The following is a 26768-nucleotide window of genomic DNA, read 5'->3' as shown; positions in this document are numbered from 1 at the left end:
GGTAGATGGAAGCGCAACCAATAGGAGCATTTGATTTAGAATGAAGGCGGATTCAGATGGCGGTGCCATGGAAACCAAACCGGAAAGTTGTGTTTTTTATTTTGTCGTAAAAACAATTGAACGGACAAAAAGCGCAAATCATTGCCGTGGGCTCAAGCTGATGACGTCAACTTAAAGTCTCTCTACACGGACTTATTTTTGGATTTAGTTGTCTAAATCCCATTTGATAAAATGCCATTTTGCATGAGTCAAACTGTGAAAAAGAAAAATACTGAAGCAAAACTTAAAAACACAGAAATTAGTTCAAAATAATTCCAACTCAAACAAAGATCGCATCAGGAAATCAATTTTAATGAAAAAAAAGAAAAAAGAAAAAAACATGTGCAAGCACACACTGAAATAGGCGACGACTATAGTGCAAATGATAAAAACAACAAAAATGTGCTCTCATCAAGTCATTGTAAGTTGCTTGAAGGAGTGTCAGAGTTGACTTGACAAAAGTTACTTGGCGAAGGGCTTCACGATCTTCATGGAAATATAATTCTGTAGAAATAATCAAAATTTTAACCCATATCTGTCAAATGATAGTTATCAATACATCTTGGTCAGTAGTCAATTTGACCCAAAGAGCATGCAAGGGTGAGGGAGCGCCACTGCTAAAATGAGAGAAACTTACTGGTAGCGAGTACAAAAGAATCCCGAGGAACAGCAATACCAGTAGCAGAATGACCCCGATGATGAAAATTGTTCGGAATTTCCGCCACACGATGAACTTCATGGTCTTGCATGGGCTCGAGAACCAGAAAAACGAAGTGTCGGGGCGACTGAAGAAAGAGAACGATGTCAGTTTTGCATTTTTCAAGACGATGTAAAGCTAAATGTTGAAAAAAGTCACTTCGGTGGCTCCAGTTTGGGGTTCATGTTTGGCTCTTCTCTGCCTTTTCCTGCAGCTCTCTCCTCCATTTCCTTCTCCTCTACTATTTCTAGGGTCATTTCTACTTTCCCCTGGAAAAAAAACATGGATCGACTTAAATTTGTCTCCTTAAATGAAGACAAAGAAGAAACGGAGAATTCATTAGAATCGACGGTTCAAACATACGCCTAGGACGTTCTTCCCGTCTTGCTGGATGGTGCATGGCCACCAGCCACGAACTGACTTTTGCAAGAAGAGTGAGTTGCAGAGGGACTTCTTAGAGGAATTGGAGGTGGGCAACATATTCAAGGTACATTTCTCGGGGGTCTTTGCAGGGGCCATTAGATTGAGAAGGTCCAGCTCGATTGAGCCTGTGGCACATATTTGAACATCCTTTTACAGTAGACAATAGTCTTAAATTTGGAGACCACGAATCTTTTCTTACCCAAGTAGTCATCCAAAGAGAATTTGTCATTGTCCCAAATCTGGATGATCAACTTGGGAGGAATTCTAAACGCAGTCTTGTCCAGATTCCAAAAATGTTCCTCGAAAGTGAGAAAGAAACGTCATTGGACGTTTGGCTCGCCCGAGTTTAATTTTGATTGAGGGCCCCACTGACCTTTCTGGAGATGACACACAGCTGCTCCGCGGGAAGGTAGTCGAAGGAAAACACGAACCTCCAGTTGAAATTTCCATCGCCATCTAGGGATCTGTAATGAACGTCTGTTTTCTGCTTGTCCTCCTCCATGCCTGGCATCCATCTAGAACATGGACAAGAAAGAATGAAATGTGCAATTAAATAATTGATGAAGAGAGATTTTGACTGGGTTGTGACTTTATTTTTTGCCAAACTTTTCCACCTATGGAATTGGATTGTTTTTTCCCTTCATCCGTCACTTTTTCCCTTTTCCAACCTTTTGTTTCCCATTTACCACTTAACAACTTGAAACACTGACTGAGTTTTTTTTCCAGGCACACTCATTTTTTTCCTTTTCAGCCTACAAAAACAGGGCGCTGATTAGTTCCCCAACTTTGTATCCACCCTCTTTCTTTCCCTTTTCCACCCAAGAAATGATGACACCAATACTAAGTCAGTTTACATTTGAACTCATCCCGCCCGTTTTTCCATTTCCACGTAAAAAAATCGCAACCCTCCTTATGTTTCTTTAGTGGTTAATGATCTATTCCCGACAATGAAAGCAACTCACCCCTTCACATAGATATCGCTCATGCTTTCCCCTGTGATGCTCGTTTCATCCAGAGTGACATCGGTCGTGTTCCAAATAACGGCACGCAGGAAGTATCTGTTTCAAAGTTAGATACAGCTTTCAAATTGTACTGTACTCAATTTCCCACTCACAAAACGTTCATACTTTTTGGCTTTCCGTGGAGTAATGACACACGGAGGCCCCGGCAGCCCGAGACTCTTGGGAAAGATGTCCACCCACATTTGAATTCGTCCCTGTGTTTTATAGGAAAGGTCGATTTATCCAAAAACCTGTAAAAACCTTTTCATACTGTCTTAATGTTTCTATTGCAATATTTGTCCATGTTTCTCAACCTGGGACAAGTTGGGTTGATAGGAGCTACACAAGGTTCTGGTCTCCACATGCTCAGGCACCAAGCCCAGTTCCCTGAGGACATGTAGTGATAGTCTCTCTCGCGCTGGGCCCAAGTGGGGGTACGTGGGCTCGGTGGTTTCTGCAAAGGGATAGAGAAGGTCTCAGTTGTAGCAAAGAACTTAGTCGTGGATTCATGGACAACGCATGGGTAAACTAGTTACCAAAATCCTGCAAGTTGTATTGTTTTCCTGAGAACAACAAAGTGCTTCCGTCGCCCTCTAAACGTGGAGGGGGAACACCCCGAATTTTAGCCACATTTTGGAGGATGTGGGAAGGTTTCAGCTGGTCTCTCCACTGATTAATACCAGACCTGAAAGAGAATTGTGTCAAACCAAAAATACAAAAGGACCTCCATCACTAAAATTAACAAATTAAGGGCGATAGACGTCCAATCCATTTGGACTGGATGACGCTTTTTGTATTACCACATCCACCTGACTATTGGTTGTATTTTTCCCTCATTCACTTTCCCTTTTCTCTAATTTCACCAAATAAATTTGGGTGTCAATAAGGAGGTTGAGATAAAAAATAATAATATAAAAAGTAATACACCTAAAATAAAAACATTTCTTTAATTAATCGAAAGAACTCACGTGCAAAAAGTCTGCGGCAGGCCACAGCAAGGCCTGAATCGAGATAGTAGCCGGTTTTCCAAATCAATGATGGTCTCACCCACTTTTTCATCTCGACTAAGCAAGTCATAGTCATATACTGCGATTTTCAGATCCTTGTCTTGTGGCAAGTAGCAGGAAAGCTCAAACATCCTGAAACAAATAAGAACTGTTTATATAAACACTGCGATCTGGCTAAATATGATGTTGTAATGTATAAAACATTAAAATAATGGTTGAAATAAATATAAATTGAAAATAAATGTTAAACTAATAAACACCAAAATATGAACATATTTTACTTATGACAAAAAAATATTTATTTATTTAATTCTGGACATCCTGGTTCTTTTTAGACCCAGCAAAATGTTTCTGTTAATTCACCTTCCAATTTCTGGATTGAGAGTATTGGGTTGGTAATTATCCCTGTCATCCACAGTCTTCCTCCCCAGTGAAATCTTGACATATGGATCGCACTGAAAGAGAATTGATTCATTTAGCTCATTTTATTAGTTTTTGGTACGGTATAACATTGTTTATAATCAGCGCACCATGCCGTTTGTGTCCTTGGGCTGCAGGTCGATACAGCGCACCACGTAGATTCGGACCAGACATTCCTGAGGTCCGCTTTCGGGAAGCTCTCGGAATTGACGGGGCGGGGCCTGCACGCCTGGGTCGTCGGGTAGCGGATAGATCTTAAAGGCGCCCTGTATGTGAGCAATGGAGAAAATCATGTTTAAATGGCAGCCCTTAACTTAAATGCATCAAGCAGTGCTGCAACTTAAAACAATCCAGTGTCTCCATCAACGTAGCAAGTCAGCGTAAATTGGGCCACAATGTTCAAGAACCGGTCTAATTAGGGCAATACTGATGATATACATTTAAAATGGGGATCATTAGGCTTACTTTGAACTCTCCAACAACAGAGGGATCGTCGTCCTCTCCGTCGGCCTTTCCTCGTTGGAGTTTGAAAGTGCCGCAAAAATCGGTGAGACCCTGAAATTGCTCCACTTGCTCTAGTTCGCGGTCATACACCTGCAGTCGCAATAATACAGCGGTTTTCAAATATGAATAATGAGCATGTAAATTGGTCCTCAATAAAAATCATTTATTACCAGTCAAAAAGAAATGTGTTGACTACAAGTAGCGATTAAAAATCACATTCATATTTAGATAGTTTAAAGGTGACCACATCCTTACCTCCAAAGTGTCATATCCCTTCTCCAGATAAGGCCCACACTTTTCTTCCTCTCCAATGGAGGCGTAAAACTTACTCCACCAGTCGACTGCTTCCTCTTCCTGCCCAGTCCAAATGAATGTGACATCAATCACCGTCATTGGTGGCCAATTGAGTGAGAAAATAAAACAATACAGAACAGACACTCACCTTGTCAGTTTGAACCTGTAATTTAGGAGTTAGGTTAATAAAAGATCTCCATTTTTGTGAGTGCATTAATTCATTGACTGCCTTTGACGACAGTAGACGTCCAGTCTATTTGAAAGGGGAAGGCTGCCACAAATGAACAGATGTTCGTCTTACCCTCCTACTTCAAATGGATTGGATGTCTACCAGTGATAGATTCATTTCAATTCACAGCAGAAAAGATGATTGCATGCCACATGATCAAAGTCCATCATATTCAATGGCACTGAAAGGGTTAATGATTCACCTCGGATTTGACAGTTGAACTTTCCTCAATGTCTATGACAACGTCTCCCTGAGCGGCCGCGATCATTGCCACTGAAACGTAAAAAGGGCAATACAGTAATCCCTCGAATATCGCGGTTAATATAGACCAGACATGGCCGCGATAATCGAAAAATCGCAAAGTAGGGTCACCCCTATTAGAACTACCTTTTTTCAGTGCTGAGTCCTAGTAGCAAGAGTGGACTCCACTTATGAGTTTCAGCGTGGATTTTCACATTTTTATGAACATTAAAAATAATAATCATAAAAATTGCAAAGAAGTGAATTCGCGATAAGTGAATTCGTGATAATTGAGGGAAGACTGCACAGAGGGGGTCGGTTATCCCATGGTTTGGTTCTCACACTGCAACTCCACCATCAGGGGGCAGTATTACTAAATATCAGCATTGGAATATGTAATCATAATTGTGCCCGAAAAAAAAAAAATCGACATTGTTTTTACTGTACAGTAACGTATAACTTTGAGGTAAGAGGAAATTAGATGTGATTTTTTATTTATTTATTCAACCTCTTGATGCCTGAATGCACATTTACCACCCCTCCCACATTGGATAACAAGGGCTATCAAACGCAGCCAGTAAGTTAAGCGTCCCTGTAACAAAGTTATTATAAGGTGCATTGTTCGAAAATTGTGACAACCAACCCTGCTCTCCTCGATAGTGACACGTGTATATGCTAGGTGTCTACCTCTGGCGGACATGCAGACTTGACTGTTGACCCGATAGGGGTCACAGCGGAAGTCCTCCAAGCAGTCGATGGTGCACTGGCCCACTACTGGCTTCCTGCCGAAGGGTCTGTGGTCTATGACCTTCAGGACAATAGGGGGAGTGTACATCTCTTCTTTGGGGAGAAGCTGGAAAACAACATCATGCGGACGATGAGATTACATTATGGCGTAATGAGTTCAGAACAGGTATTTTGTCATGAATTAAACACAAAGGGGTTATTATCAAAATTCCAGGATGTTTGTGATCTGAAATGTTGGGGTCACGAAGTCAAAGGCCAGATAAGGAATTTCAGGATAGCTTGTTTCATAACTCAAAGGGAGTGCCCACCATGACCAAATCTCTCTCTGACCCAAAATGTGCCCCCATAGGTGGATGCCAATTCTTATTTACAATTGTGTGTGTGAACAGATAACATGATGAATTCACACGTTAATGAAAACAGCATTCATTACATTTAAATGAATGCAAGGGAAGGGTGAATGAACAGTCAAAATGAGAGCGTTAAAACCGGTTCTTACCACTTTGAGGAGTAGCACAGATCCAGGAAAGTTGGGGTTCTTCTTAAAATTCTTGATAACAGCCGTTTGAACGATTTCGCCACCACACTCTACGATCAAGTTCGGAGACGTAACTGTGGCTAGCTGGTAGCTCTTCATGTTCCTCAAGCCCCAAGTCAAGACCTGGCGATTCCAAAACATTCCTGTTCTTCTTCCCATTTTTGCTTTGAAGAGTCACCAAGTGTTGTAACAAGCATGAAAGATGCTACCTCGATGGCGGTGAGCTGCACAACCGGCCTGATACCTTGAGGAACCATGTAGAGCTTCTCCCCTCGTCGAGGAGGAGGCAGGGGAAGATCTCCCTCTTTGGCCTGCGAGGAAGAACGCACCACATTTTCAGAGCATGACGGATCATTCACTCAGTTCTGAGGTTCGGGTGGATTTGCGATCAACTCCCAGCCGGTCCGGCGCTTGCCTTGTCCTTCAGGAGAAGCTCAGCCGCCAGCAGGACTTCTCCAGCATTGTGGCCCTTCTTGGTAACAGGATACCAATGCAGTTTATTACCAGAATTCACGCTAAGGTCCAGTTTGACTACAGGAGGGCAAGTACAGCGTCCCATGGCCTCGTCTTTCCCCTGAAAGGCATAAAAGTCTGACGAGAGTCCATCTGTCGTTGCCAACTTTCGCTCTGAAATCTTACCACTTTGTCGCTGTCGTAAAGTTCCAGCACAATGTCTGGTGGGTTAGCGGTGACGGTTTGCGGATCCCCGTGAATTTCCACATCCTCAAAGATGAGAGTCTGATCCCAGGTGGGGTTCAAAGTTGTGGCAACGATTTCCGTGGTCTTGCTTAGATGAAGGAAAGACACGTGGGCGTACGGATCTAAACAAGACAAAGCCAGTTGTCGCTTCTGTTCGGCGTCACTTTTAGATTGTCATTGATCGGTGAAATGAATTCACCTGAGAAGCTGTCTTTGTCCATGGCAAGGAGATTCCTGGCCTGGTAAACATACACTCTTAGCTGATAAATACAGGACCCTGGAGGAAACAGTTTTCAAATGAATCACTACTAAGAACAATACAATCTAGCTCAACTACCTGTTTGTACATAATGCTTCTGTTCTCTTTCCATTGAAATAGTCAGGAAATGACGAATAGAGTAAAGTACAAAATCTTTTCAATCCTTTCAGGTATAGTGGACATCTGTTTAAAAGTTTGCCCCTTTAATGTATATAGCAAGTGTACCTGCATGTACTTGAACTACAAGTACGTGTACTTGCATGTACTTGAATTACAAGTACTTGAACTTGCATGTATTTGTACGATTATAATTTGGGTCTAGTACCATCAATGGCAGCCAATGAGTTAAGTGAGAGCCCTATAAGGGTTAATGCTTTATTCAGTTATACTTTATCAGCTCTGACAACTCACTGCTAAAGTGACAGGAAACTGTGGGAGTGTTGGCTCCAAATAGTTTGGCGACGACAATTTTACTGAGCTTCTCGTCAACGTCAACGTCAACCCCCTGTCAAGAAAAAAAAACGCAGGGAGAGACATGCGTTAAAAGCTTTTGGAAGAGCAAAAGTAACGTATACGCGGTTTGGGGACAAAAGGAAGGACATTGCGTGAGGAAGTTAACATCAAAAGTCACATGCAAGTGAATCACCAACAGTGCGAATGAATCAGACTGAAGTTTTCATGGAAACAATACAATTCACCAGTGTGCCTTCCAGCCTGAAGATGGCGCACGCCCCGATGCGGTCCGACGGGACCATCTTCCTTCGCCAGCGCCGGCGGCGGAACGTGTCGGACGAGCGTTCCTTGCGGTGAAACTTCCAGCCGATGAGGGAGGAGTATTCCCAGCCTTCGCCCGTCTCTCGTTTCTGCGTGGGGAAAAAATTAGGTATAGGCGCAGTTTAATTTGAAATCGCTAATCAACTACTGCTCACTTCGGGGATGACTTTATCGGAGATCTTCTTCCTGGGTCTGACCAGCCTTTTCCTGCGGTGGATGTGGTACATCTTCTCCACAGACACCCAGGATTTGGGCTTGTCGTCGGGCGGAATTGTCACACCGTACTCCCAGCCTACAATCAAAAAGAGATACAGTTGTAACCAATTGTCTGGCACTGATGGCACTAGACGTCCAATCAATTTGAAGTGGGAATGAATGGACGTTCATTCCCTGCCGCCCTCCCACTTGCAATGGATTGGACGCCTACTGGTGATAAACTCTCTTAAAAGAGAGTTTTATTTTAATGGCGTCCATCACCTTTCTCATCAACAGCTCGGTTGCTGTCAAAACTCCAGTCGTCCTCCCACGTCCATCCAATTGGACACTCGAACTCTGAAGGGCTCTGAGCCTTCTCCCCATTCTAAAGAAGACACACATATTCATTCAAGTTTTTGTTATTTCCCGTGGAGAGTATGAATTCATTTTGGTTGGAAATCTTTAAAAAAATAATAATCTAGGAGCAGATGGCTAGTTTGTTTTCCACCAAAGCAATTGGAAGGTGAATATTGTGCTAAGTTTTTTTCCCCAATCCACCTCTTTTTCCCCCATTCCACCCTTAAGTAATCAGAAAGCTGGTCGAGAGTTTTTTTTTTTTTTTTTCCCTCGTACAGTCTTGTTTAGCCATTTTTGCCAAAGTAATCGAAGCAATGCTAGTGAGTGTTCGTTTCTCCATTATCCACTCTTTTGTTTTCCCTTTTCCACCTATGTAATTGGCTGCAACTGACCTCAAAACCCATTTCTACAAGCTATGAAGAGGCACATGCTCACTTTCATACCCTGTGGGATATTGTGCGCCTTATTTTTTATCTTTATGTGTCACATCATGAGTTAATCTGACCTTTAAAAATAACCAGCAACAGTGTTGTGGCTTGTGAAAAAGGGAAGTAAGGCCAAACACTGGTAAAAAAAAAAGCCTCCACGGGTTGGGCAGCAGGATAATACTGCAGCACAAAATTGGGTGAACGTGACAAGCCTTTTGTCTGGTAATCTTCACCTGCATTACTCGCATTGTATTGACACAGGTTGAATGTGCGCAGACGTGAGTGTCGTACCACATCGGTGTAGGGCTCCGCGGCATGCTTCCACTCTCCACCGGGGAAACGTGTTTCGTTGTGAAAAACCTCATCGGTGAACTCTGTGTGGCCCGCGTCGGCTTCTGTCAACAAGCTGTGAAAGGCAGCAAAAGCCCACATGTTGACGGAACCCTTTTGAGACTCAAAGCGCCGCAAAAATACACGAGAAAGTAAGCATCAAGGGAGGTCAGGGAAAAGCCAAGAATTTCTGAAATTCCACACTTTTCCAGTGAATTAGGATTGGTGACAATTAACCGTGCAATGATACTAACTCATTTGTGGCCATTGAAAGTAATAGAAGAAAGTTAATTAGCTGCCATTCCACCCAGTTCAAGTGGTAGCCAACAACATCAACATCATTCTAAAAATAAATCTTCGTCCAACGTACCTGCGCTCAGGATCGACGAACCAGTCTCCATTCCACTCCCATCCGCGTGGTGGCAGGAAACGTTCCTGTTTGAGTTTGACTTTTCCAGTCACATCTGAACTTTTGTGGCGACCCACCAGACCGTTCGTTCCCCACTTTCCCAATAACTGGGCCTGATTTTCATACTACGGAGAGAGAAGGAGAATTTTTAATCTGTGGGCAAAACATCTTTTTGCTGAGACAGATTTAAAAACAACCGGTGAAAAAAACGGGTTGTGCGAAAACAGTGCAAAAAATGTAAAAAAAACTAATAGAAAACTGAAGAACTGCGAAATAATAAAAATAAAAAACTGAAGTACCGTGCAGGACAACCCTGCAAACAGTTAAAAAAAAAGGAAAAACACATTATGACAGTAGCTTTGCTTTCAATGTCAATAGATACCATTTCGGCGTATACGCTGAAGTTTCCTTCCGAGAAGTGGTTGAAATCCTTCTCTAATGCTGAGAGGCCAAGCCACATGTTGACTCGCAGCTGAACAGGAACCTTGACCCCTTTGTTTTTATCCATGGGGTACTAAAAAAAAGCTCGAAAAAGGGAGAAAATGAAGCGGGGCGGCCCCGTAACAAGAAACTGACTTGACACGTTACCTTCATAAAGATTGTTTGCGTGCGCCCGCAATGTTTTCCGCAAGCCTCGTCGCTGAAGTCGGAGTACAGGATGTCAAGAGCCGGGACGCGGGCGTAAGCCACGCGCTTCTCTCCTCTCAACATCCAGATGATCACATCAGGCAGGCTGTTTTGAGGCTGGTGATTGATCATTGGAAACATTCAAGACACGGGACACCAAATGCAATCGGCAACCACAAGACGCTTTGCACCTCAAGTGCCAGCTGTTTGATTCGCTCCAGCCAGTCTTCGACGTCACTGACAGTCGCCTTGATATCGGTGGCCTCCTTTCTCATATCGTTAGTCATCTCTATAAGGCTTTCCACTGCTGCATCACGCATTAATTTCATGTGTAAATCCAGCGTAGTCACATTGGGCAACCGCGTCACGTCTGGAAGGCATAAACTGTTCCAAACAAATGAATGAATACCATTTTTTGGACTGTAGGGTCCTACTTTTTTATTTGGGCAGATCATTTATAACATACCAGTTCAAGTCTTCGAGTAAATCACTGATGAGTTTGAGCCAAATTTCAACCAGTCGGTCCTCAGGCGCCTTGGACTGGATGGCCATTTTCAAAAAGGACAGGTTTCGCTCCTGTATTGAAATCACAAAAGTAGCCATAAGGAGCGAAGTGGACACGTGTCGTTCCAACAATTGTCCCTTCATATTACTAGTTTTTCTGCGACAGAGAGAATAATGTTGACAGCATCCAAACGATGGCTGATGTCTTCCCAAGAGGACGTGAGTGTTACCACGGGCTTAGTGTCCGCCCAGGGCAGATAGTAGTAATGGTTACCTAAGGACGGGAGAAATCTCAAATTTTAGGGAATGTAAAATCAAAATCTGGAGGATTCGTGCAGCCATTATACGTCGGATGCATTTTGAACATTGGCTCAAAATGCGTTTTGATTGAGTTTTTAAGAGCCACGTGATTGAACGTCTATCATCGTCAAAAAAAAACGTACGTTCCTACCATCGAAAACAGCAAAGCTATACTTGGTGGTAGACGCTAGCGGCTTGTAGGTGGAGTCCAACTTGTTGCCGTAGTTACCCATGCTGACCTCGAACTGGATGGGCTCGCCCGGTTCTTGGAGCATGCAGGCACTGTGAAACACGGCGCAGAAGGAGTACTTCCTCCTGCGCTGGTGTACCTGGATGACAGATAAGTGGATGCGATTGGATGAAGTTCAAACGGAGCGCGCTTGCTCTTCAACATGAGATTGACTGCAATTAGAACAAAACTGCTGTTATTTACCTGTGCCACCAGGATGTCATCACTGGACATATCCTCAATATTTGTATCCACCTTCCCATCCAGCATCGTCGAAAGCTGGACGAGGACCCTGCCCCTGTATGCGGCGCCTTCACCCTGCAAGTGCCAAGCAGATACGCGAGCAAGGGGTCATCAAAACATCCCACACAGAGGTGAGATTGTGAGAATGTTTTGTTTTCTATCTCACTTTGCCAAGGTTAAGTTCCTGGTATGGGTCAGGGAGTCCGGAAAACTCCCTCGGGCTGCCGTACAAGTTGACATAACAAGGTCCGAATGTTGGCAGGAAGCCGGACTCACTCGGTTCAGGACTCGCTGTAAAAACCGTACGTACGATACCTGAGATACGTTTTAGACGACTACTTAACTCTCAAAACTGCTCGTTCTTACGTACATTCAGACAGGCTGTTGCAATGTTCACCTTGAGCGTCTGTTTGAAAATGAAACAAGACGTTTGACGACCCTTGTAAATTTTGGACTATTTGATTTCTCTGCTGTTATGATTGTTTTACAGCGTGTTATTGAAACCACCACCAAGATAAAGTCTCCCGATTGTTGTGCTGGATAAAGACGGGGAAACAAAAAGCTCTTTCACCCGTGACCGAACGTTTTGTCGAAAGACGTTTGGTACCCGGACGTTTGGTCGACCGGACGTTTGGTATAACGGACGGGCCGTTGACCAGACGTTTGGTCGCCGGGTCAAATTATGAGAGAGAGACAGAGAGTTTACTGTTGAAAGCGAGCAACCAGGTGATCTCTTGCTCTCAAAATTATAATCATGAGAGAGAGAGAGAGAGAGAGAGAGAGAGAGAGAGAGAGAGAGAGTCCGTTCTACCAAACGTCCGGTCGACGCCCCGTCCGTCCTACCAAACGTCCGGTCGACCAGACGTCCGGGGACCAAACGTCCGGTCGACCAGATGTCCGGGGACCAAACGTCTGGGGACCAAACGTCCGGGGACCAAACGTCTTTAGACGAAATGTCTTTAGACGAAACGTCTTTAGACGAAACGTCCGAGTGCCCTTTCACCGATTTCCGTGGAACATGTTGGAGGACTCAGGAATGGGTTAGGCAGTGAATGACCAAGTTTGGCAAGTGACGTCCAGTACACCAAGCATCTGGCAGCAAATAAACGGACGGAATACAGCCTTACCTTCAAGCTGTTGGCCAGCAGAGGAGATCTTGCTCAGGTTGAGGAAGGTCGTTCCGATGGCGTCATCCTTGCTGAGTCGGTCCCTGGCGGCAGAAAGAATCGGCACGTCACGCGAGAGACGGCACGTTTCGGCACCCTTGTGAACTCTGCTTACTTCTTACCAGTCAAACATGGTCAACTTGATGCGTTCGCACACGGACGGGAACTACGGGGACAGAGGACGGCGTTCAGAACTCGTACTGTCCACTCTCTCATGTTATGTTTTGTACCTTGACTTGAAGGTGGACAATCTGGTTCCATTCGGGATTTGCATTTTTCTCAATGACTCGTGTACACAGCTAAAAGGAAGAAATGGAAATGATATTGATGTTATTCAATATGGGCTCACATTTTACAAAAACTAATTTGTCTAAGGGCCACAGTCTATGATTTGATTTACCTTCTTTCCTGCAAAGCTGACCTCTAAATAGGGATCCACCAGGTTCTTCTTGTTTCCATCTCTGCCAAAGACGTGCTTTACAGTCTGAATGAACGCGTCGTCCACTGCCGAGAAAATTTCAAATTAGACGGTTAACGGAGAGAACTATAGTCTGCGAAGCGTACGTACTTTGCGGCATGTCCTCAGCTCGGAACACTTTGAGGCTGAGCGTGGCCCATCGCATCTGGACCCCTGCCGGCACCAGAAGGTTGGTCTCGATGTCGTCCTGGTCCTCGCTCGACTCTCTCCGCTCTGTCTGTGTGGCCGCGTATTATGAAATTATTATATTAAAGAAAACAACCTTTAAAAGAAATAAAACAATAGTATTTCATTTCCTTGGTTTTTTTTTTTTTTATTGTTTTTTATTTTTGATTAAAATGTTCTTATTAATTCAAATAAGGAGCAGTCGCTGCCACCCTCCAACTTTGTAAGGATTTAATTTCCTTAATTTTTATTTATTTATTGTATTTTTTTTTTTAAATGACATAAAAATAAAAATTATTTTATTTATTGAAATAATAACGATCTTTCGCTGCCACCCCCAACTTTGTAGGGATTTCATTTCCTTAATTTTTATTTATTTATTGTATTTGTTTTTAAATTGACATTAAAATAAAAATTATTTTATTTATTGAAATAATAACAATCTGTCACTACCACCCTCCAACTTTGTAGGGATTTCATTTCCTTAATTTTTACTTATTTATTGTATTTAAAAAAAAGACATAAAAATAAAAATTATTTTATTTATTGAAATAATAACAATCTGTCACTGCCACCCTCCAACTTTGTAGGGATTTCATTTCCTTTTTTTTTTTAATTATTGTATTTTTATTTTTTTTTAATTTGACATAAAAATAAAAATCATTTTATTTATTGAAATAATAACCATCAGTTGCTGCCGCATCTCACCTTGTAAGGATTGGACGTCCCCTACTGATAAACTGATTTCAATTCATAATAAGATGAAAGCAGCCACAAGATTGGACTTCTATTATCGTCAATGCCAGTGAAAAAGTTAAGTACGTTTCAGTCGGAATAAAAAAAAAAAGAAAAAGAAGAGTGTGGACGCACCGGCGGCTCTTCCCCGGTCACCACGACGACAATGCTAACTTTCAGGTACCCTTTAGGGCCAGAACTGGAGTCATCGGGATCGCTGAGCAAGAGCCATTTCCTCAATATGGCATGACCTAAACACAAGCTACAATGACGTACACATGAAGGACAAAGAAAAGGACATTGACGGGCAAACACTGACCTGGTTCGTCGTAGATGTAGCCGACATCCAGCTAAGAAAAAATAAAAAAATCAATAATTTTGTTAACTTTTTCAATTTTCTATCGCCATCAAAGGCAGCCAATGAGTTAACAGGAGCAATACCTTGAACTCGCCTATGAGACTATCGGCTCGGAGGGAGAAGGAGTCATAAATCTTGGGGGGAAAAAAAGCAGATTTTTTTTCAGTTCAAATAAGCCTTTCATTTGTCAAACATAAGAATAATAATAACTATAAAAAAAAGTACACACCCTAAGACTGACACTCTCATCAAAGAGCTCTGAAGGCATCATGTTAACATTGAAGAAAAATATCTAAAGGAAAAAAAACATTAGTGTATTAGAGTGTCGTAATTCTTCAAGATTTTAGCCCATTTTTTAAGATAAAAATGAAAAATTCAACAGTAGACAACGTGAAAGAACTGCATACCTCATCAAAGAAGGGGTTATTGCCACTTTTAATGCGCGTTCTGCGCGTCTGGCCACAAACGTTGACCTTCACCACGGGCTTGACGTTGTTGCCGGGCAGCTGGCGGCCCTCCGTCGCGCGAACGCGAAGCTGGACGTGGGAAAAGGCTCCTTTAAAGGCACCTCAATTTATTGAAATACTATGAAATGATTTGCGTTTTTCGAATGATTTATTATGACTATTTTTTAAGCGATAGAATAAAATAAAGACATCAAATAATGAAGTCAAAATATTTGGCAATAATATGAAAAAATACAATGGAAATCATTAGATCTTATGTGAAATAGTCAATAATAGTCTCGTGGTTTGAATCTGTGCTTTCTTTACGATTCTTAAACTCTTTTATTTTTTTAATAGGATGTTATGTTGTATTCGCAGTTTTATTGTGGCAAACAAATTCTGCCTTTGATTGATCCTCCCACACAATACCTGGAAATCCTGGGGCTTATTAGTCAGGGCCCGGTGCTTTTTGCGTCCAGTGCCAAGTGGCTTGTGATTGTATCTCCTGGGAAGGACCGCCGCCACGGGGTTTCCCACCCGATGCCCTTGGCCCACATCGGCATCACCGTCTTCGGCCTCCTCGTAGGCTTCTACGGTTCAGATTTTCATATCATTGGATGCAAAATTGTCTTTGAAATAAACTCACCGCCTTCCACAAGAGGTGCGTCGACTTCGCTAGCGTCCGCGGGGGGTTCGTAGGAAATATGTAAACTGACGGTTGCCTGTAAAAAGAAGCAGTCAAAGATGAATGAATGAATTTCAACTGGGAAGGGTTGCCAGCGATCATTTGTCATTAATATTAATTAACGTTCCGAGTTTAACAGTTAATATTCTCTTTATTTAGTTATTGCTAAATTATTTTAAGTTGATACTTTTAATAAAAAAACTGAAAACAACGCTACATATTATTTTTTTAATATACATTTTTTAATTTTTTTACCAAAATCATGTATTGATAATTAATTGAATCTCACAATCACTGCAGTTTCTACCTGCAATAATAACATTTAATGTATACAACAACTACTTCCTGTACTCCAAAAACAGAAATTCCTGGAAGCGGTTATAGCCCAAAAAAAAAAAAAATCTGTAAGTCTTATCGTTTTATCACATGTAAACCGGGTCACTGTATTTTGTCCTTTTTTTTTTTACCCCAATCGGTTGCTGCTTGTCATTGATGAGGGGCAGATTCTTAGACGGAAGTGATTTGACGTGACCTTCGGCAAAGTCCCTCAGAGAGATTTTCACTGAGCCTATGAACCTGAAAAAGCAAAAGACAAACAGAACATTTGTCCATCGCGGAAATCGCGCCGGGAGGAAGCTGCCCACTTTGTGACTAATTGCGTGGAACCACTTCCCCATTCCACTTCTTCACCTTCACGATGATGCTGATTGGTCATTAACCACAGCAGACTGCAAAATGGACTAAAAATTCAGATTTTGGACACATTGACATTCCGATCCATTTCAAGTGGGACCGTTGGGAGTGAATGAGCAAATTTGAATTTCCTGTCGGCCATCCCACTTCAAATGGATTTGTCGTCTGCTAGCGATAAACTAATGGCTGGGAGGGTGCATCTTGGCTATACACATTGTATTTTTGAACTCATTGGCTACCACACTCATTGTTTTTTTAACAGTGGGCAATGGGATGGACGTCTATTGCCGTCAATGGCAGCTGAAGAGTTAAGGCGAAGTTCATACCTACGGTGAATGATTTATACTCAACATGTTGGTGTGGCATCCTGTGAGGGGAAGTTTATAAAAGAGTAGATGATTGTGCCCTATTAAGGAAACATTCCTTCCCGGCAAAGCTATGTGGGTGACAATGTTTTTTTTCTGCTGGACTCTACAAGTCTGAACTCAACATTCTTATAGAACCTTCAGAAGCCTAGAAAAAGACTGATCACATGGTTGTACAGTTAACTCATTGTCTGCCATTGAAGGCGCTCGACATCCAATCCATTTGACGTGGCAGCGAATCGAGGCCGGTTCTTTCGCTGTCAGTGCCACCCACCCACTTTAAATGGATTGGACGTCTACTAGTGATAAAGACATACTTGTGATGGCCGATGGTCTCGTAGTCTTTCACCACGACGTCGATAAAGGAAGATACGTCCAAGGCTGAGCCCTTTAAATCGAAATGCAGCTCCTGCAATGGAGGGAAAAACGTCTGTTGAGTATGGCGGGCATGAGGAATATAGTGGTTAATTGACAACTATATATATTATACAGTATATATTTATATACAGTAATAGCTCGCCACTTTGCAGAATTTCTTTATTTCTATTTAAAAAGTAGATTTAAAAATATGAAAAATGGGGAAAGTTCATTTTCTGTTTTCTAAATGTATTTATATCATATATAAATATGTATACATGTATATATTAACCATGCACCCTAATTACGATAAGTGGTGTTGAAAATGAATGAATGTGTATATTACTATTATATGCTACACGTACTACTCTGTTTTTCCTAGGTAGAATGACAAGTGCATTATTATTCAATTTGCAGAGACGATAGATCTACATCATATACTACGTCGTATATTTTTTTTGTCAACTGAAAAGACAAAATGAAAGTGTTTTTTCATACCAGTTTTTTAGGTCAGCAGTACCAGTAATAGAGCAGCAAATAACGTGATTTATGTTTTTGTTACGCTTGCATCGACTCATCACAAAGATGACACATTATAATACACTATCAAAATAATTGCTGCTATTGAGGTAGGATGCTCTTCTACACAAGAACTCATGTTGACATGTGATTGTTTCACTTAGCTGCTGCAAACTGCACTCACTTCATTCCACACGGGATTTACTTCATTGTCAACAGCTTTGGTCTTCTTCTTTTCACCTGAAATCACAAACTTAATCATCTTATTGGAAAGAGGCATTATGCAACAGTCAAATCAATCAAGAATAAAGGAAGCACATTTTTAGAAGTCCAGAAACAGGTAGGCTTATATGTAGGTTATCTAATGTCAACTCATTGGCTGCCATTGACAGTGATAAAGGTCACACATTACACTTAAATCAAGTTATTGACTGTTTTATGAGGAAATATTGGAACATAATTCTCATACTCATGCTAGAGTACTCAACTGTAATTGGCTGTAAATTATCATGCACATCAATGTCAGCCAATTACTTCAATGACTGCCATTATAAATATGGACTTTTTTATTTAAATGGAAAAAAAAAAGAAGTATTTTCTCAATTTTTTATTTGTTTTGTTCGTCTGCATCGTCAATGGCAGGCAATGAATTTAATCCGATTTTTTTTTTTAAAAGGGGAAAATAAACTAGTATTCACTATTTATAGGATAAATAAGGATTTGGACGGTTAAAACAATACATCAACTCTTCAGATAATTGTCAATGATTAATTTGATCATCAAATAATTCTCATCTAAACATCACTCAAATCATTGCGATAGCACATTGCGTAAATTTAAATCATTCATAATGTCTCACCTCGAAACACGACAGAAACTATTGGATCAGGGTTGCCCAATCTCTTTTTGGGGATCCCGCATGCAGATTCAACTAAAACTCGCAACATGTTTGATTGTATATCCAAAAATGTTTTCTCAGGGGAAGTGCTGCCGCATATTCCTCAGAGTTTAGTGAGTGGACTAAAGGGAACACAAGTGAAATAGGAGTGACGAGATAAAAAAAAGAGGAGGAGGAGAGGAAGGAGGGTTGACTCAAGCCTCGAGCCCAATTATTAAATAACACTTCACTTGATCATCATTTTACAAGTGTACATCTTTTCCTGATCTCTCTTTAACTATATTTGAACACAAATGTCTGGATGTAATACTATGAAAAATGAATGAATGAAATAATTTGTAACAATTTATTTATCTTCTACTAATTTTGTTTTTATAGAGGTTCTAAATATATTTTTTAATTTACTTATTTTTGTATTTTTTTTAAATTTATTTCAATCTCATTATACCTGTATAATAACAATAAAAGCATTCAATTCAATCTCGTGTGATCTGATAGACCTCAAATTTCAGATGTTACAACTGACGATGTTACAAAAGAAAAATAGGAATAAAAAGTAACCAAAAGCCTTTCAATTGCTATCAAGAAATAGGAAAATATAGACTCAATATGCGGAATGTAATCCATTGCTGGCGTTATCGTTTTTGTCGCCGCCTAGTGGTGAAAAATAGTCCTGCGTTCCAGGACTGGGCGAAATGTTTTTAAAACTCCAAAGAAGGGACACACGCGTCTCGCTTTCCATAAAACCTTACTATGTTCGATTTAGGTCATTTGTCACTAAATATATCAAATAAAAATATGACATTGGTGGATTTTAGAAGGCAGGTGCAATAATTCCGAGTTTCCACGAAGGCGTCGATCTCCTGCAGTTTTAAGTCATTCGAGTACATTACCTCCCGTTTTAGTTTTAAGAAGAAATATCCCACTCTCTGCGTTTTGATCACGTCATTAAATCAAATTACATTGTATTTTCTGACAGGTAAAGACATTTAAGATAGTTTGGGGTAATCCCAAACATAATTATTTTTTCCTTTTAAACATACACAAGTTGTGCATGCTTAAGGCTAGCTATTTACTAAAGTAACGTCCGCTAGCTAAAATGTCTTGTTATTAGAATTATACTGTATATTATTTGATCATTGTAAACTAAAAACATGCAGAAGCAGTTTTAGAAGGAATTTGTTGGAGAAAGTTGTTTTTACTACCTCTTGGAAATAATTTAAAGGATTTGGCTAGGGTTTTGCTAGCACATATTTCAATGGATTCTCATGAAGGTTTCTTATTTTTCGTCTCGTGTACTGATTCATTTTTCTTTTCTTGTGTAGGACATGTCGAGGGACAAAAAAATGAATATGTGGCCAAAGATCAAGCCTTTGCGTGGTTGTGTACTCAATATTAAGGAGGAATGGACAATCGTTTCCTCTATGCAGGTATCTGGGTTTTACATTTATTTCAGAACAGTAAATGTGAAAAAGTTGGAAATATTTTTCATTTCATCAGAACATTAATTGTGCAAAAATTGTAATTTTTTTTCATTTCATGATGTGACGCGTTTTAAAAGGAAGTTGTTATGTTTCATTGCCATTGACTGTAATAAACATCCAATTCATTTGGACTGGGACAGGCTAAATGTTCAACTGCCATTGATAATGATATAAAATCAATCGTGTTGCTCCTGGAACCTAAATTAAAACTCTTTAAAAGTAGTACTAGTAGTAGTCCATTCCCTTTGACCTTTTTAACTGGATTGACGTCCATTGCCGTCAATGTTAGCCAATGAGTTCATGGAAGCTGGGGACGCACATTGAAAGACAAAGGCATTATAATTAATCGTCCCCATAAATAAATCCAATGGCTAAAATTGATCGTCAGACATCATGTTGTTAGTACTTGTGTCACGCTAGCACCGAAATTGATCCGTTTGAACAGTAAAAGCACATGATATGATCATTTAGGCAACACACTTGCGTAAATATATTGATTAACCCCGAAGATTGCAGACTGTGTTGTGATATCCAGTTAATGACACGATGGCTGCCAGAAACGTCTATTTACAAATATTTTTGCTTTTAGTCGACAAATTGGCTCGTATATAGATTATATTAGGTGTGTGACAATATCGATGCGGGTTTATATCGCCAAGCATCGATACATTGTGTAACAGGCTTGATGAATAAAGCTTGCTACCAGAATTTCTCGATAAAAACGTCTCTGTAAAGAAAGAAACTCATTTGTTTACAAGAATGTCCCGGTAGTTTAATGTTGCTTATTGATTTACAGAAATGTTAGCCTGAAGTATTCTCGTAGGAAGACAATTGTTGCTCGCGAATGTCCCAAAACATTAAAAAATCATTTAAAAATAGCTTGTTTTGTGATACATGAAAAAAAACTAGCTATTTCTAAAGGTTAAAGTAGTCGGGTGCTAAAGATCAATCACAAGATTCACAGAGTTCAGCAAGTAAAACAAGGAAATCTATGGTTTTGGGTTACCATTATTTTCTATAGAATATAGCAGGTGTTAGGGTTCCAAGATCTACTTTTCAGGGAGCCAACATTGTGCAAACTACCCCCTTTCCCCCCCTTTGGCCACCAACCAAGCTCAGAAAAGATTTATACTAATGACCCAACATAATGTGAGCTTGTAGTAATCATCATTCGACGCACAAGGACGCTGTTTCCCAACTCAAGTCCCATATCAAATTTTACTTCATAGATCTATTCAATCAATAAGTGGATCAAATCTTATTGTCATGCCATGTACCAATAGCCACTTGGCAATCGACGGGTACATCGCGATGGACGTATTGAGCTCCCCTGGGGTATAGTATATACCCCCTAGTTGTTAAAGGGCACTCATCCCCTACAATGTTTTGTTTTGACAATGTTAAAAAACAAAAACAAAACTGAAATACAGTTTCAGCTAAAATACTTTTTCCCCACTTTAATTCATAGTATATTGTTGTATCATACAATATTCATATTGATTTCCTCATATTTATATAGCGGTATTGTTAGATAATCGTTATAGTGAGTCTTGAATCACAAATTGCAACATGAGTAGATTAGATTAGATTAGGAAATTTCCTTGGTTGCAGTAGCAAGACAGACACAGAAGACATTGTAGACCTAGATAAAAATAAAAAAACTTTTAGATAATTTAGTAAATTATAGGTTCCCCATTCTGACTAGAACTTGTGTTTTATTATTGTGCTGGGCTTTGAATATTAGCTGTGAATGTGCACTGAAAACAAAAAAAATGATGTGCTGAGAAAAAGTCAGACTAACTACAATGTATATCAAGCTATTTATGTATATAGTATAATAGGGAATATTTTGTGAGCAGCAGCCGGAGGCCAACGTGGAGACGGCTGCGGGCCAAATGGAACAGCCTGATTCGGTCGCGCGGGTTCACTTAACGCAGCACAATGAGGAGCTTTCAGGGGGTAAGACACAAGACGGCGTGTCTCCGAAAACAACGAGCAAATCTGTTAAGATGCTTTTGCGTTTTTGCAGGCCACAGAACGAGCGAGATGAGGAAGCACTTTGAAAACTGGCTGCTGATTGGCCCGGAAAACCTGGCCATACTCAAGCAACGGTTGGATGACGCGCTCTGGGATCTGGCCCAAGCCAACATTCGGTGTGGTCTACGTAAAGCGGAGTTAACTCTTTTAACGCCATTGGTGATGATAGGTGTCCATTCGTGGATATTCGTTCATCACTAGTAGACGTCCATCTAGTATATGTATAAATATATATATTTATAACAAAAAATATAAACTTCTAAAGCAGGGGTCTCGAACTCAATTTACCTGGGGGCCGCTAGAGGCCGAGTCTGGGTGAGACTGGGCCGCATCAGGATTTCCACAAGAAAAGCACTGATAAAACTTTCCAACGTTATCAAATATCTTTATTTTTTAACAAAAAATAATGAATTAAATAAATTAACTTAAAGATGAATAAAAAATAAATCAATCAGTAATATAAAACCAAATAATACTAATGAGCATACAGTAGATATACACTGGCTGGCTAAGTAGAGAAAATGAATTATTTTTATTCCGTTTCAAATGTCTGTATTAACAGCTCTTTAACCTTTAACTTTCTGAACTTGAATGGAACATTGAACATGAAATATTCTGAACACGGCTTCTTTTGCCTACTCCTTGCTGCTAGAGACCTGGCAGCGCTTCTTCTCACATAGTCACATTTGGCTTGAGGGAGGAAGCAGTGGAGACCCTCAGTAGAGCTTGAAGATGCTCATCAGTAAGTCTGGACCTGTACTTGGACTTATTGAAGTTCAAGGTGGAGAAGAGCTTCTCACACAAGTATGTGCTCCCAAAAAGGCACATGGTCCGCTTGAACCTTCGGGAAAGTTCAGGGAAGCTGGGGGTCAACTCTCTCAAAAATTGCCCAAGCTTGTCTGCTTCTCCACTCACCTCCCTGAACTTGGCTTTGAGTGCAGAGTTGCACTGCAGGTCAATGAGCTCCATTTGAAGCTCAGGAGGGGCATCTTGCACATCAAAGGAGAAGGGGTCCGCAAAAATTTGAAATGTGGCTTTGTGTGTCTTGAAGTCTGCAAATCTGTGATCAAATTCCTCCTGTAGCTTCGAAATGGCCTCAACATACTTCTCACCACTGAATGGTGTGCCTGCATCCACGAGAGCCTTGCATGCTGGGAAATGGCAAAGGTTTGTCTGAGAGAGCTGGGCTTTCCATAACACAAGTTTAGTGCAGAATGCTCTCACGTTGTCATAGGCAGCACTGACAAGTTGCCCCTGGCCTTGTAACTTCTTGTTCAGTACATTAAGCTCATGTGTGATATCAACAAGAAAAGCCAAGTCCATGAGCCATTTGGGATCACTTAGCACAGGATCAATCAACTCACAAACGGCGTAGCTAGCTTTGACTGCTGCATTACTGTCTTTGGTAGCCTTCTTGAAGAGATCCTGTTGCCTCAGAAGACGTGTTTTAAGACTGGCAACCTGGTTGGCTCTCTCATCTCCCTGGTATTTTTCGTACTCCTCAGCATGTCTCATAGTACAATTACGTTTCAAATTGTATTCCTTGTGCACCGCAACTTTTTCAGTGTAAATGAGACACGTCGGGGTGCCCCTGTGTTCAACAAAGAAATATTGCACTCCCCACTTTTCTTGAAACTGTCTGTGCTCATCACCGACCTTTCTCTTCACGGCAGGCTTTGAAAGAGACATCTCTGGGGCTCTGTAATATGTTTTTCCACTTGGAATGAGTCTCGGGTTGATCTTTCACATTCAGTCGCGCGGGTTTGTGGCGCATGTGCACTTTCGCTCTCCGTTTCAATCGCGGAGATGGCTACAGACACTGACACAGGCTGGATCACGGATCATAGCGCCTCATTCAGTTCTATGCTGAGAGCAGCGGAGGAGTGTGCGCGCCGAGCGGAGGGATCGGCCTCACGGCTTCTCCTCCGCCCAGCTGATTGGAGGAATGAATGAGTGAGTGAGCGAGGCACTGGACAGCCCGGCCGATGTCCCGCCCTCCAGAGCCGTATACCTCACCGTGATTGGTTCATTCAGCTCCGAACCAAAGTTCCCTCTAATTTTTTGTTGGTCTGAGCAGAAAGACAACCTCCCTGAGCGCACTGAGTACCAGTGTGAGCGACATCATCGGTACTCGGATGATTCGCCTAAAGACGTTTCGCCGACGGACGTTTGACAGACGTGCAGGTCGCCGAATGGACGTTCCACCGAACGTTCATTCGGCCGAACGGAGGTTTCGCCGAAACGGGATTCGAACGCTCGCCCCGCCGGATCGTGTGTGTACAAGTTTTTCAACCTCGGCCCGCGGGCCATATACGGCCCGTTAGGATTTTTAATCCGGCCCGCCGCCGGTGTTGTCCAAATTATAGTAAAAATCAATGTTCGTCTACCATCAATGGCAGTCCGGGAATAAGCACTCTCGGGCAGGCAGATGTAGCAGAACCGAGCCGTAAAATGACAGCAATCGGGTCAAATCCATCCTAAACCAGCATTTAATGATTAAATACAAATACTGGATGATATCGCGATGGAGGCAAAAAAACGTCTATAGACGTCCATTCGCCAAACGGCTCAAAATGCTCTCAAATTCGGTCAAATCCAGCTGAAAACAGCGTTTAATGATTAAATACAAATACTAGTATTTGTATTTAATCATTAAACTAACAAACACTAGTACGACCTGTCCGTCTGTCAAACGTCCGTCGGCGAAACGTCTTTAGGCGAATCATCCGGTCACGACATCATCATTGCTCGCTATCGGCACACCAGTATCACACCTGCCACAAGCAGGTGCATGTCAATGTTCCCTCTAATTTTTCATGTAAAACATGCTGTAAAACAAGAAAAACATGAGTGGACAGAGCTACTGCCACTGGCTGCCACTTAAACGGCGCCATCATGGGGAAAGGGGTTAAAAAAAAAATTAAAAAAAAAAATAAATAAAAAAAAAAAAAAATTAAAAAAAAAAAATCGATCTTTCATATTAAGACGGGGGCCGCAAATTATCGTCCCGCGGGCCGCAGTTGGCCCGCGGGCCGCAAGTTTGAGACCCCTGTTCTAAAGTAAAAAAAGGAGATGTTTAGTTTCCCTTCCTTTTTTTATTTTTATAAAAGAAAATATTGACTGTTTTGAAATGCATGCGTAGGTCCAAAGAAAAGACCAAAGAGGCTGATGAACTCAGGCAGAAGCTTCAGAATTGCTCTGAGGAAAAGGTGCAAATGTTGAAGAAGATAAAAGAGCTCCGCTTCCAGCTGGACGAGGAGAAGCATCGCAACACCCATTTGGAACTGGAGGTGCGCTTAAAAAGTCCACCGCAGTTAAAATGTCTGCTTCGTAATTGTTTTTTCTGTTTTTTTCTCAGTCTTCCCACTTTGAGAGTTTAATGTTAAAGCGTGAGAGTGCCAGTCTGGATAAGATCACCGACCTGCAGCAACAGGTCCGAAATTGGTCCCTTCAAGCGCATTTTCAACTACATTTTGAATACTTAAATTTTGGTTTAAGCCGCCGCATCTGAGTTCTGCACTAAAATAGTCTCAAATGCTTTTTAGGTGCATGATTCCTCTGTGGAGCTCGAGGATGAAATGGAGAACTCTTCATATTTGAAGACACAGCTGCTCAGAGTGCTTAACAAGCTGCAAAGATGCACCCAGAAACTTACATACTACCAAAAGGTGGGTTGGTGTCCGTAAGTTTATGGAAAAAAATTGGTTGTCTAATATTAAAGTAGTCCTAATTGAAATGCTTCCAAAATCGTCACTTCAATTAACAGAGTGACTACTTAAAATAATAAGAATTTAATGAAATCAAGTCTTTTTTTATTTATCAAGTGCCATATAAAGGGTTGAGAAGTGAAACCAATTTGGAGGTCAACAATGAGATCCACTGAGTTGACTATTTGTGATTTGTTCAGCAAAAGCAGCAGGAGAATGAGGAAGAGGAAGAGCCCATCTACCAAGAAATGAGACCCCGTTGGTCTTCGACCCCCAACGACAGCCCCTCGAAGGAAAGGTCCCTGGATTGCCCCGTTTGTCAGATCCGATGTCCTATCGGTCAGTACCGGCAGATGATGGACCACCTGGAAGTCTGCCTGAAATGACTCGGAGCTTTCTTCTCATTGCGAGTTGTTCTGCATTTGTTCTAAGCGGTGACCTTCCTTCTTGTTCCACCCGTATGCTTTGATTGTCTTTTCAAAAATGAATAAATCCATTTTGACATGTTTCAGTTGGCCCTCGTGCTCCCGTTATGCTATTCCTCACGCCGACTGATCAGATCAGATGAATAGCTCAAAAGAGCTTGTCTCTGTTAATCTTTTTTCTGGGCTATTTCAAGGCACGGATTATCCATTACCCACCACCCAATATGGGAAGCGACGACGTAGGTTTTAACACTTGCTCTCTAATAGAGCTGCGACCCTAAAACACAGGTTGACACTGGTCATAAAGGTCACATCCTCTGCTAAAAAGCCACACTAATCCTTTCAACTCCACCTGGGACTCTGACCCTTCTTTCACAAATGATCAAAATAAACATTTGGATTATTGCTCTCAGCTCTGATGCTTCAAGTTGGTAGTAAAACATATTTTATACTAACTGGTTAAGGTAAAAACGTCAGGTTAACTTCAATGTTCGGCTCATACCATCTTAATTTTTATCTGAACGCTAATCAGATTGAAGAAATGTTACCAGTGTGTGAATAAGGAAAAAAACAACAGAACCTTTAGTGAGTTCATGTTAATTTTATTGGTTTCGTTTGGTACAAACATTCCATTCCCTTTTTTTTGGCCCATTTTGGTTAACAATAATAACCTTATAAAAATATATAAAAAAAGCTAAAATAAACATTGTTTTAGATCTATAAAAACACGAATTTTCAGGGCTTTTAATCCAGTTCT

General features: G+C 41.2%; 2 protein-coding genes across 3 annotated transcripts; one reads left to right on the top strand and one right to left on the bottom strand.

Annotated features, from left to right (window-relative positions):
- Window positions 1-330: 330 nt before the first annotated feature.
- Window positions 331-18485, bottom strand: LOC144084534 (myoferlin-like). 2 transcript variants are annotated; one of them, XM_077613066.1, is made up of 54 exons: window positions 18320-18485; window positions 17645-17700; window positions 16902-16993; window positions 15994-16102; window positions 15488-15563; window positions 15271-15431; window positions 14803-14931; window positions 14625-14687; window positions 14479-14529; window positions 14357-14387; window positions 14173-14288; window positions 13228-13354; window positions 13060-13163; window positions 12890-12958; window positions 12782-12825; window positions 12621-12703; window positions 11864-11899; window positions 11660-11784; window positions 11455-11568; window positions 11173-11350; window positions 10871-10995; window positions 10684-10793; window positions 10409-10601; window positions 10179-10334; window positions 9973-10104; window positions 9552-9715; window positions 9143-9257; window positions 8349-8451; window positions 8027-8163; window positions 7796-7960; window positions 7509-7602; window positions 7038-7115; window positions 6779-6960; window positions 6555-6713; window positions 6349-6450; window positions 6101-6262; window positions 5542-5707; window positions 4817-4887; window positions 4534-4548; window positions 4347-4445; window positions 4053-4181; window positions 3698-3853; window positions 3531-3622; window positions 3129-3299; window positions 2697-2845; window positions 2475-2614; window positions 2287-2375; window positions 2122-2217; window positions 1533-1674; window positions 1359-1458; window positions 1100-1284; window positions 896-1005; window positions 677-824; window positions 331-543 (listed from the first exon to the last, which is right to left on the bottom strand). In XM_077613066.1, the coding sequence occupies exons 1-54, from the start codon at window positions 18405-18407 to the stop codon at window positions 502-504; spliced, it is 6129 nt and encodes a 2042-aa protein (XP_077469192.1). In that variant the 5' UTR covers window positions 18408-18485; the 3' UTR covers window positions 331-501. The 2 variants fall into 2 exon arrangements, with proteins under 2 accessions (XP_077469192.1, XP_077469193.1); XM_077613067.1 differs by lacking the exon at window positions 11864-11899.
- A 3168-nt stretch (window positions 18486-21653) lies between these two features.
- On the top strand, window positions 21654-26097 carry LOC144085184 (centrosomal protein of 55 kDa-like). Its single transcript, XM_077614248.1, has 6 exons — window positions 21654-21801; window positions 21872-21995; window positions 25022-25169; window positions 25238-25312; window positions 25425-25547; window positions 25787-26097. Exons 1-6 carry the CDS (start codon window positions 21738-21740, stop codon window positions 25970-25972), a joined length of 720 nt encoding a protein of 239 aa, XP_077470374.1. The 5' UTR covers window positions 21654-21737; the 3' UTR covers window positions 25973-26097.
- The last annotated feature ends 671 nt before the right edge of the window (window positions 26098-26768 follow it).

Source organism: Stigmatopora argus, chromosome 11, assembly GCF_051989625.1.
Source record: "Stigmatopora argus isolate UIUO_Sarg chromosome 11, RoL_Sarg_1.0, whole genome shotgun sequence".
In the NCBI taxonomy this organism is placed as follows: Eukaryota; Metazoa; Chordata; class Actinopteri; order Syngnathiformes; family Syngnathidae; genus Stigmatopora; species Stigmatopora argus.
Note: the sequence above shows the minus strand (reverse complement) of the source record. Positions and strands in the feature narration are given on the sequence as shown.

Bases quoted from the DNA above. Each gene is read 5' to 3' on its own strand.
- LOC144084534 (XM_077613066.1), bottom strand. From the start codon at position 18,407: ATGTTGCGAGTTTTAGTTGAATCTGCATGCGGGATCCCCAAAAAGAGA. The intron at 12,704-12,781 runs GTAAGAAGTAAG...TTCTGCCGCCAG, and splicing joins AAGTTGACCATGTTTGACTG to GGACCGACTCAGCAAGGATG. The intron at 8,164-8,348 runs GTGATGGACGCC...TTTTGATTGTAG, and splicing joins CCGAGCTGTTGATGAGAAAG to GCTGGGAGTACGGTGTGACA.
- LOC144085184 (XM_077614248.1), top strand. From the start codon at position 21,738: ATGGAACAGCCTGATTCGGTCGCGCGGGTTCACTTAACGCAGCACAAT. The intron at 21,802-21,871 runs GTAAGACACAAG...GCGTTTTTGCAG, and splicing joins CAATGAGGAGCTTTCAGGGG to GCCACAGAACGAGCGAGATG. The intron at 21,996-25,021 runs GTGTGGTCTACG...ATGCATGCGTAG, and splicing joins CTGGCCCAAGCCAACATTCG to GTCCAAAGAAAAGACCAAAG.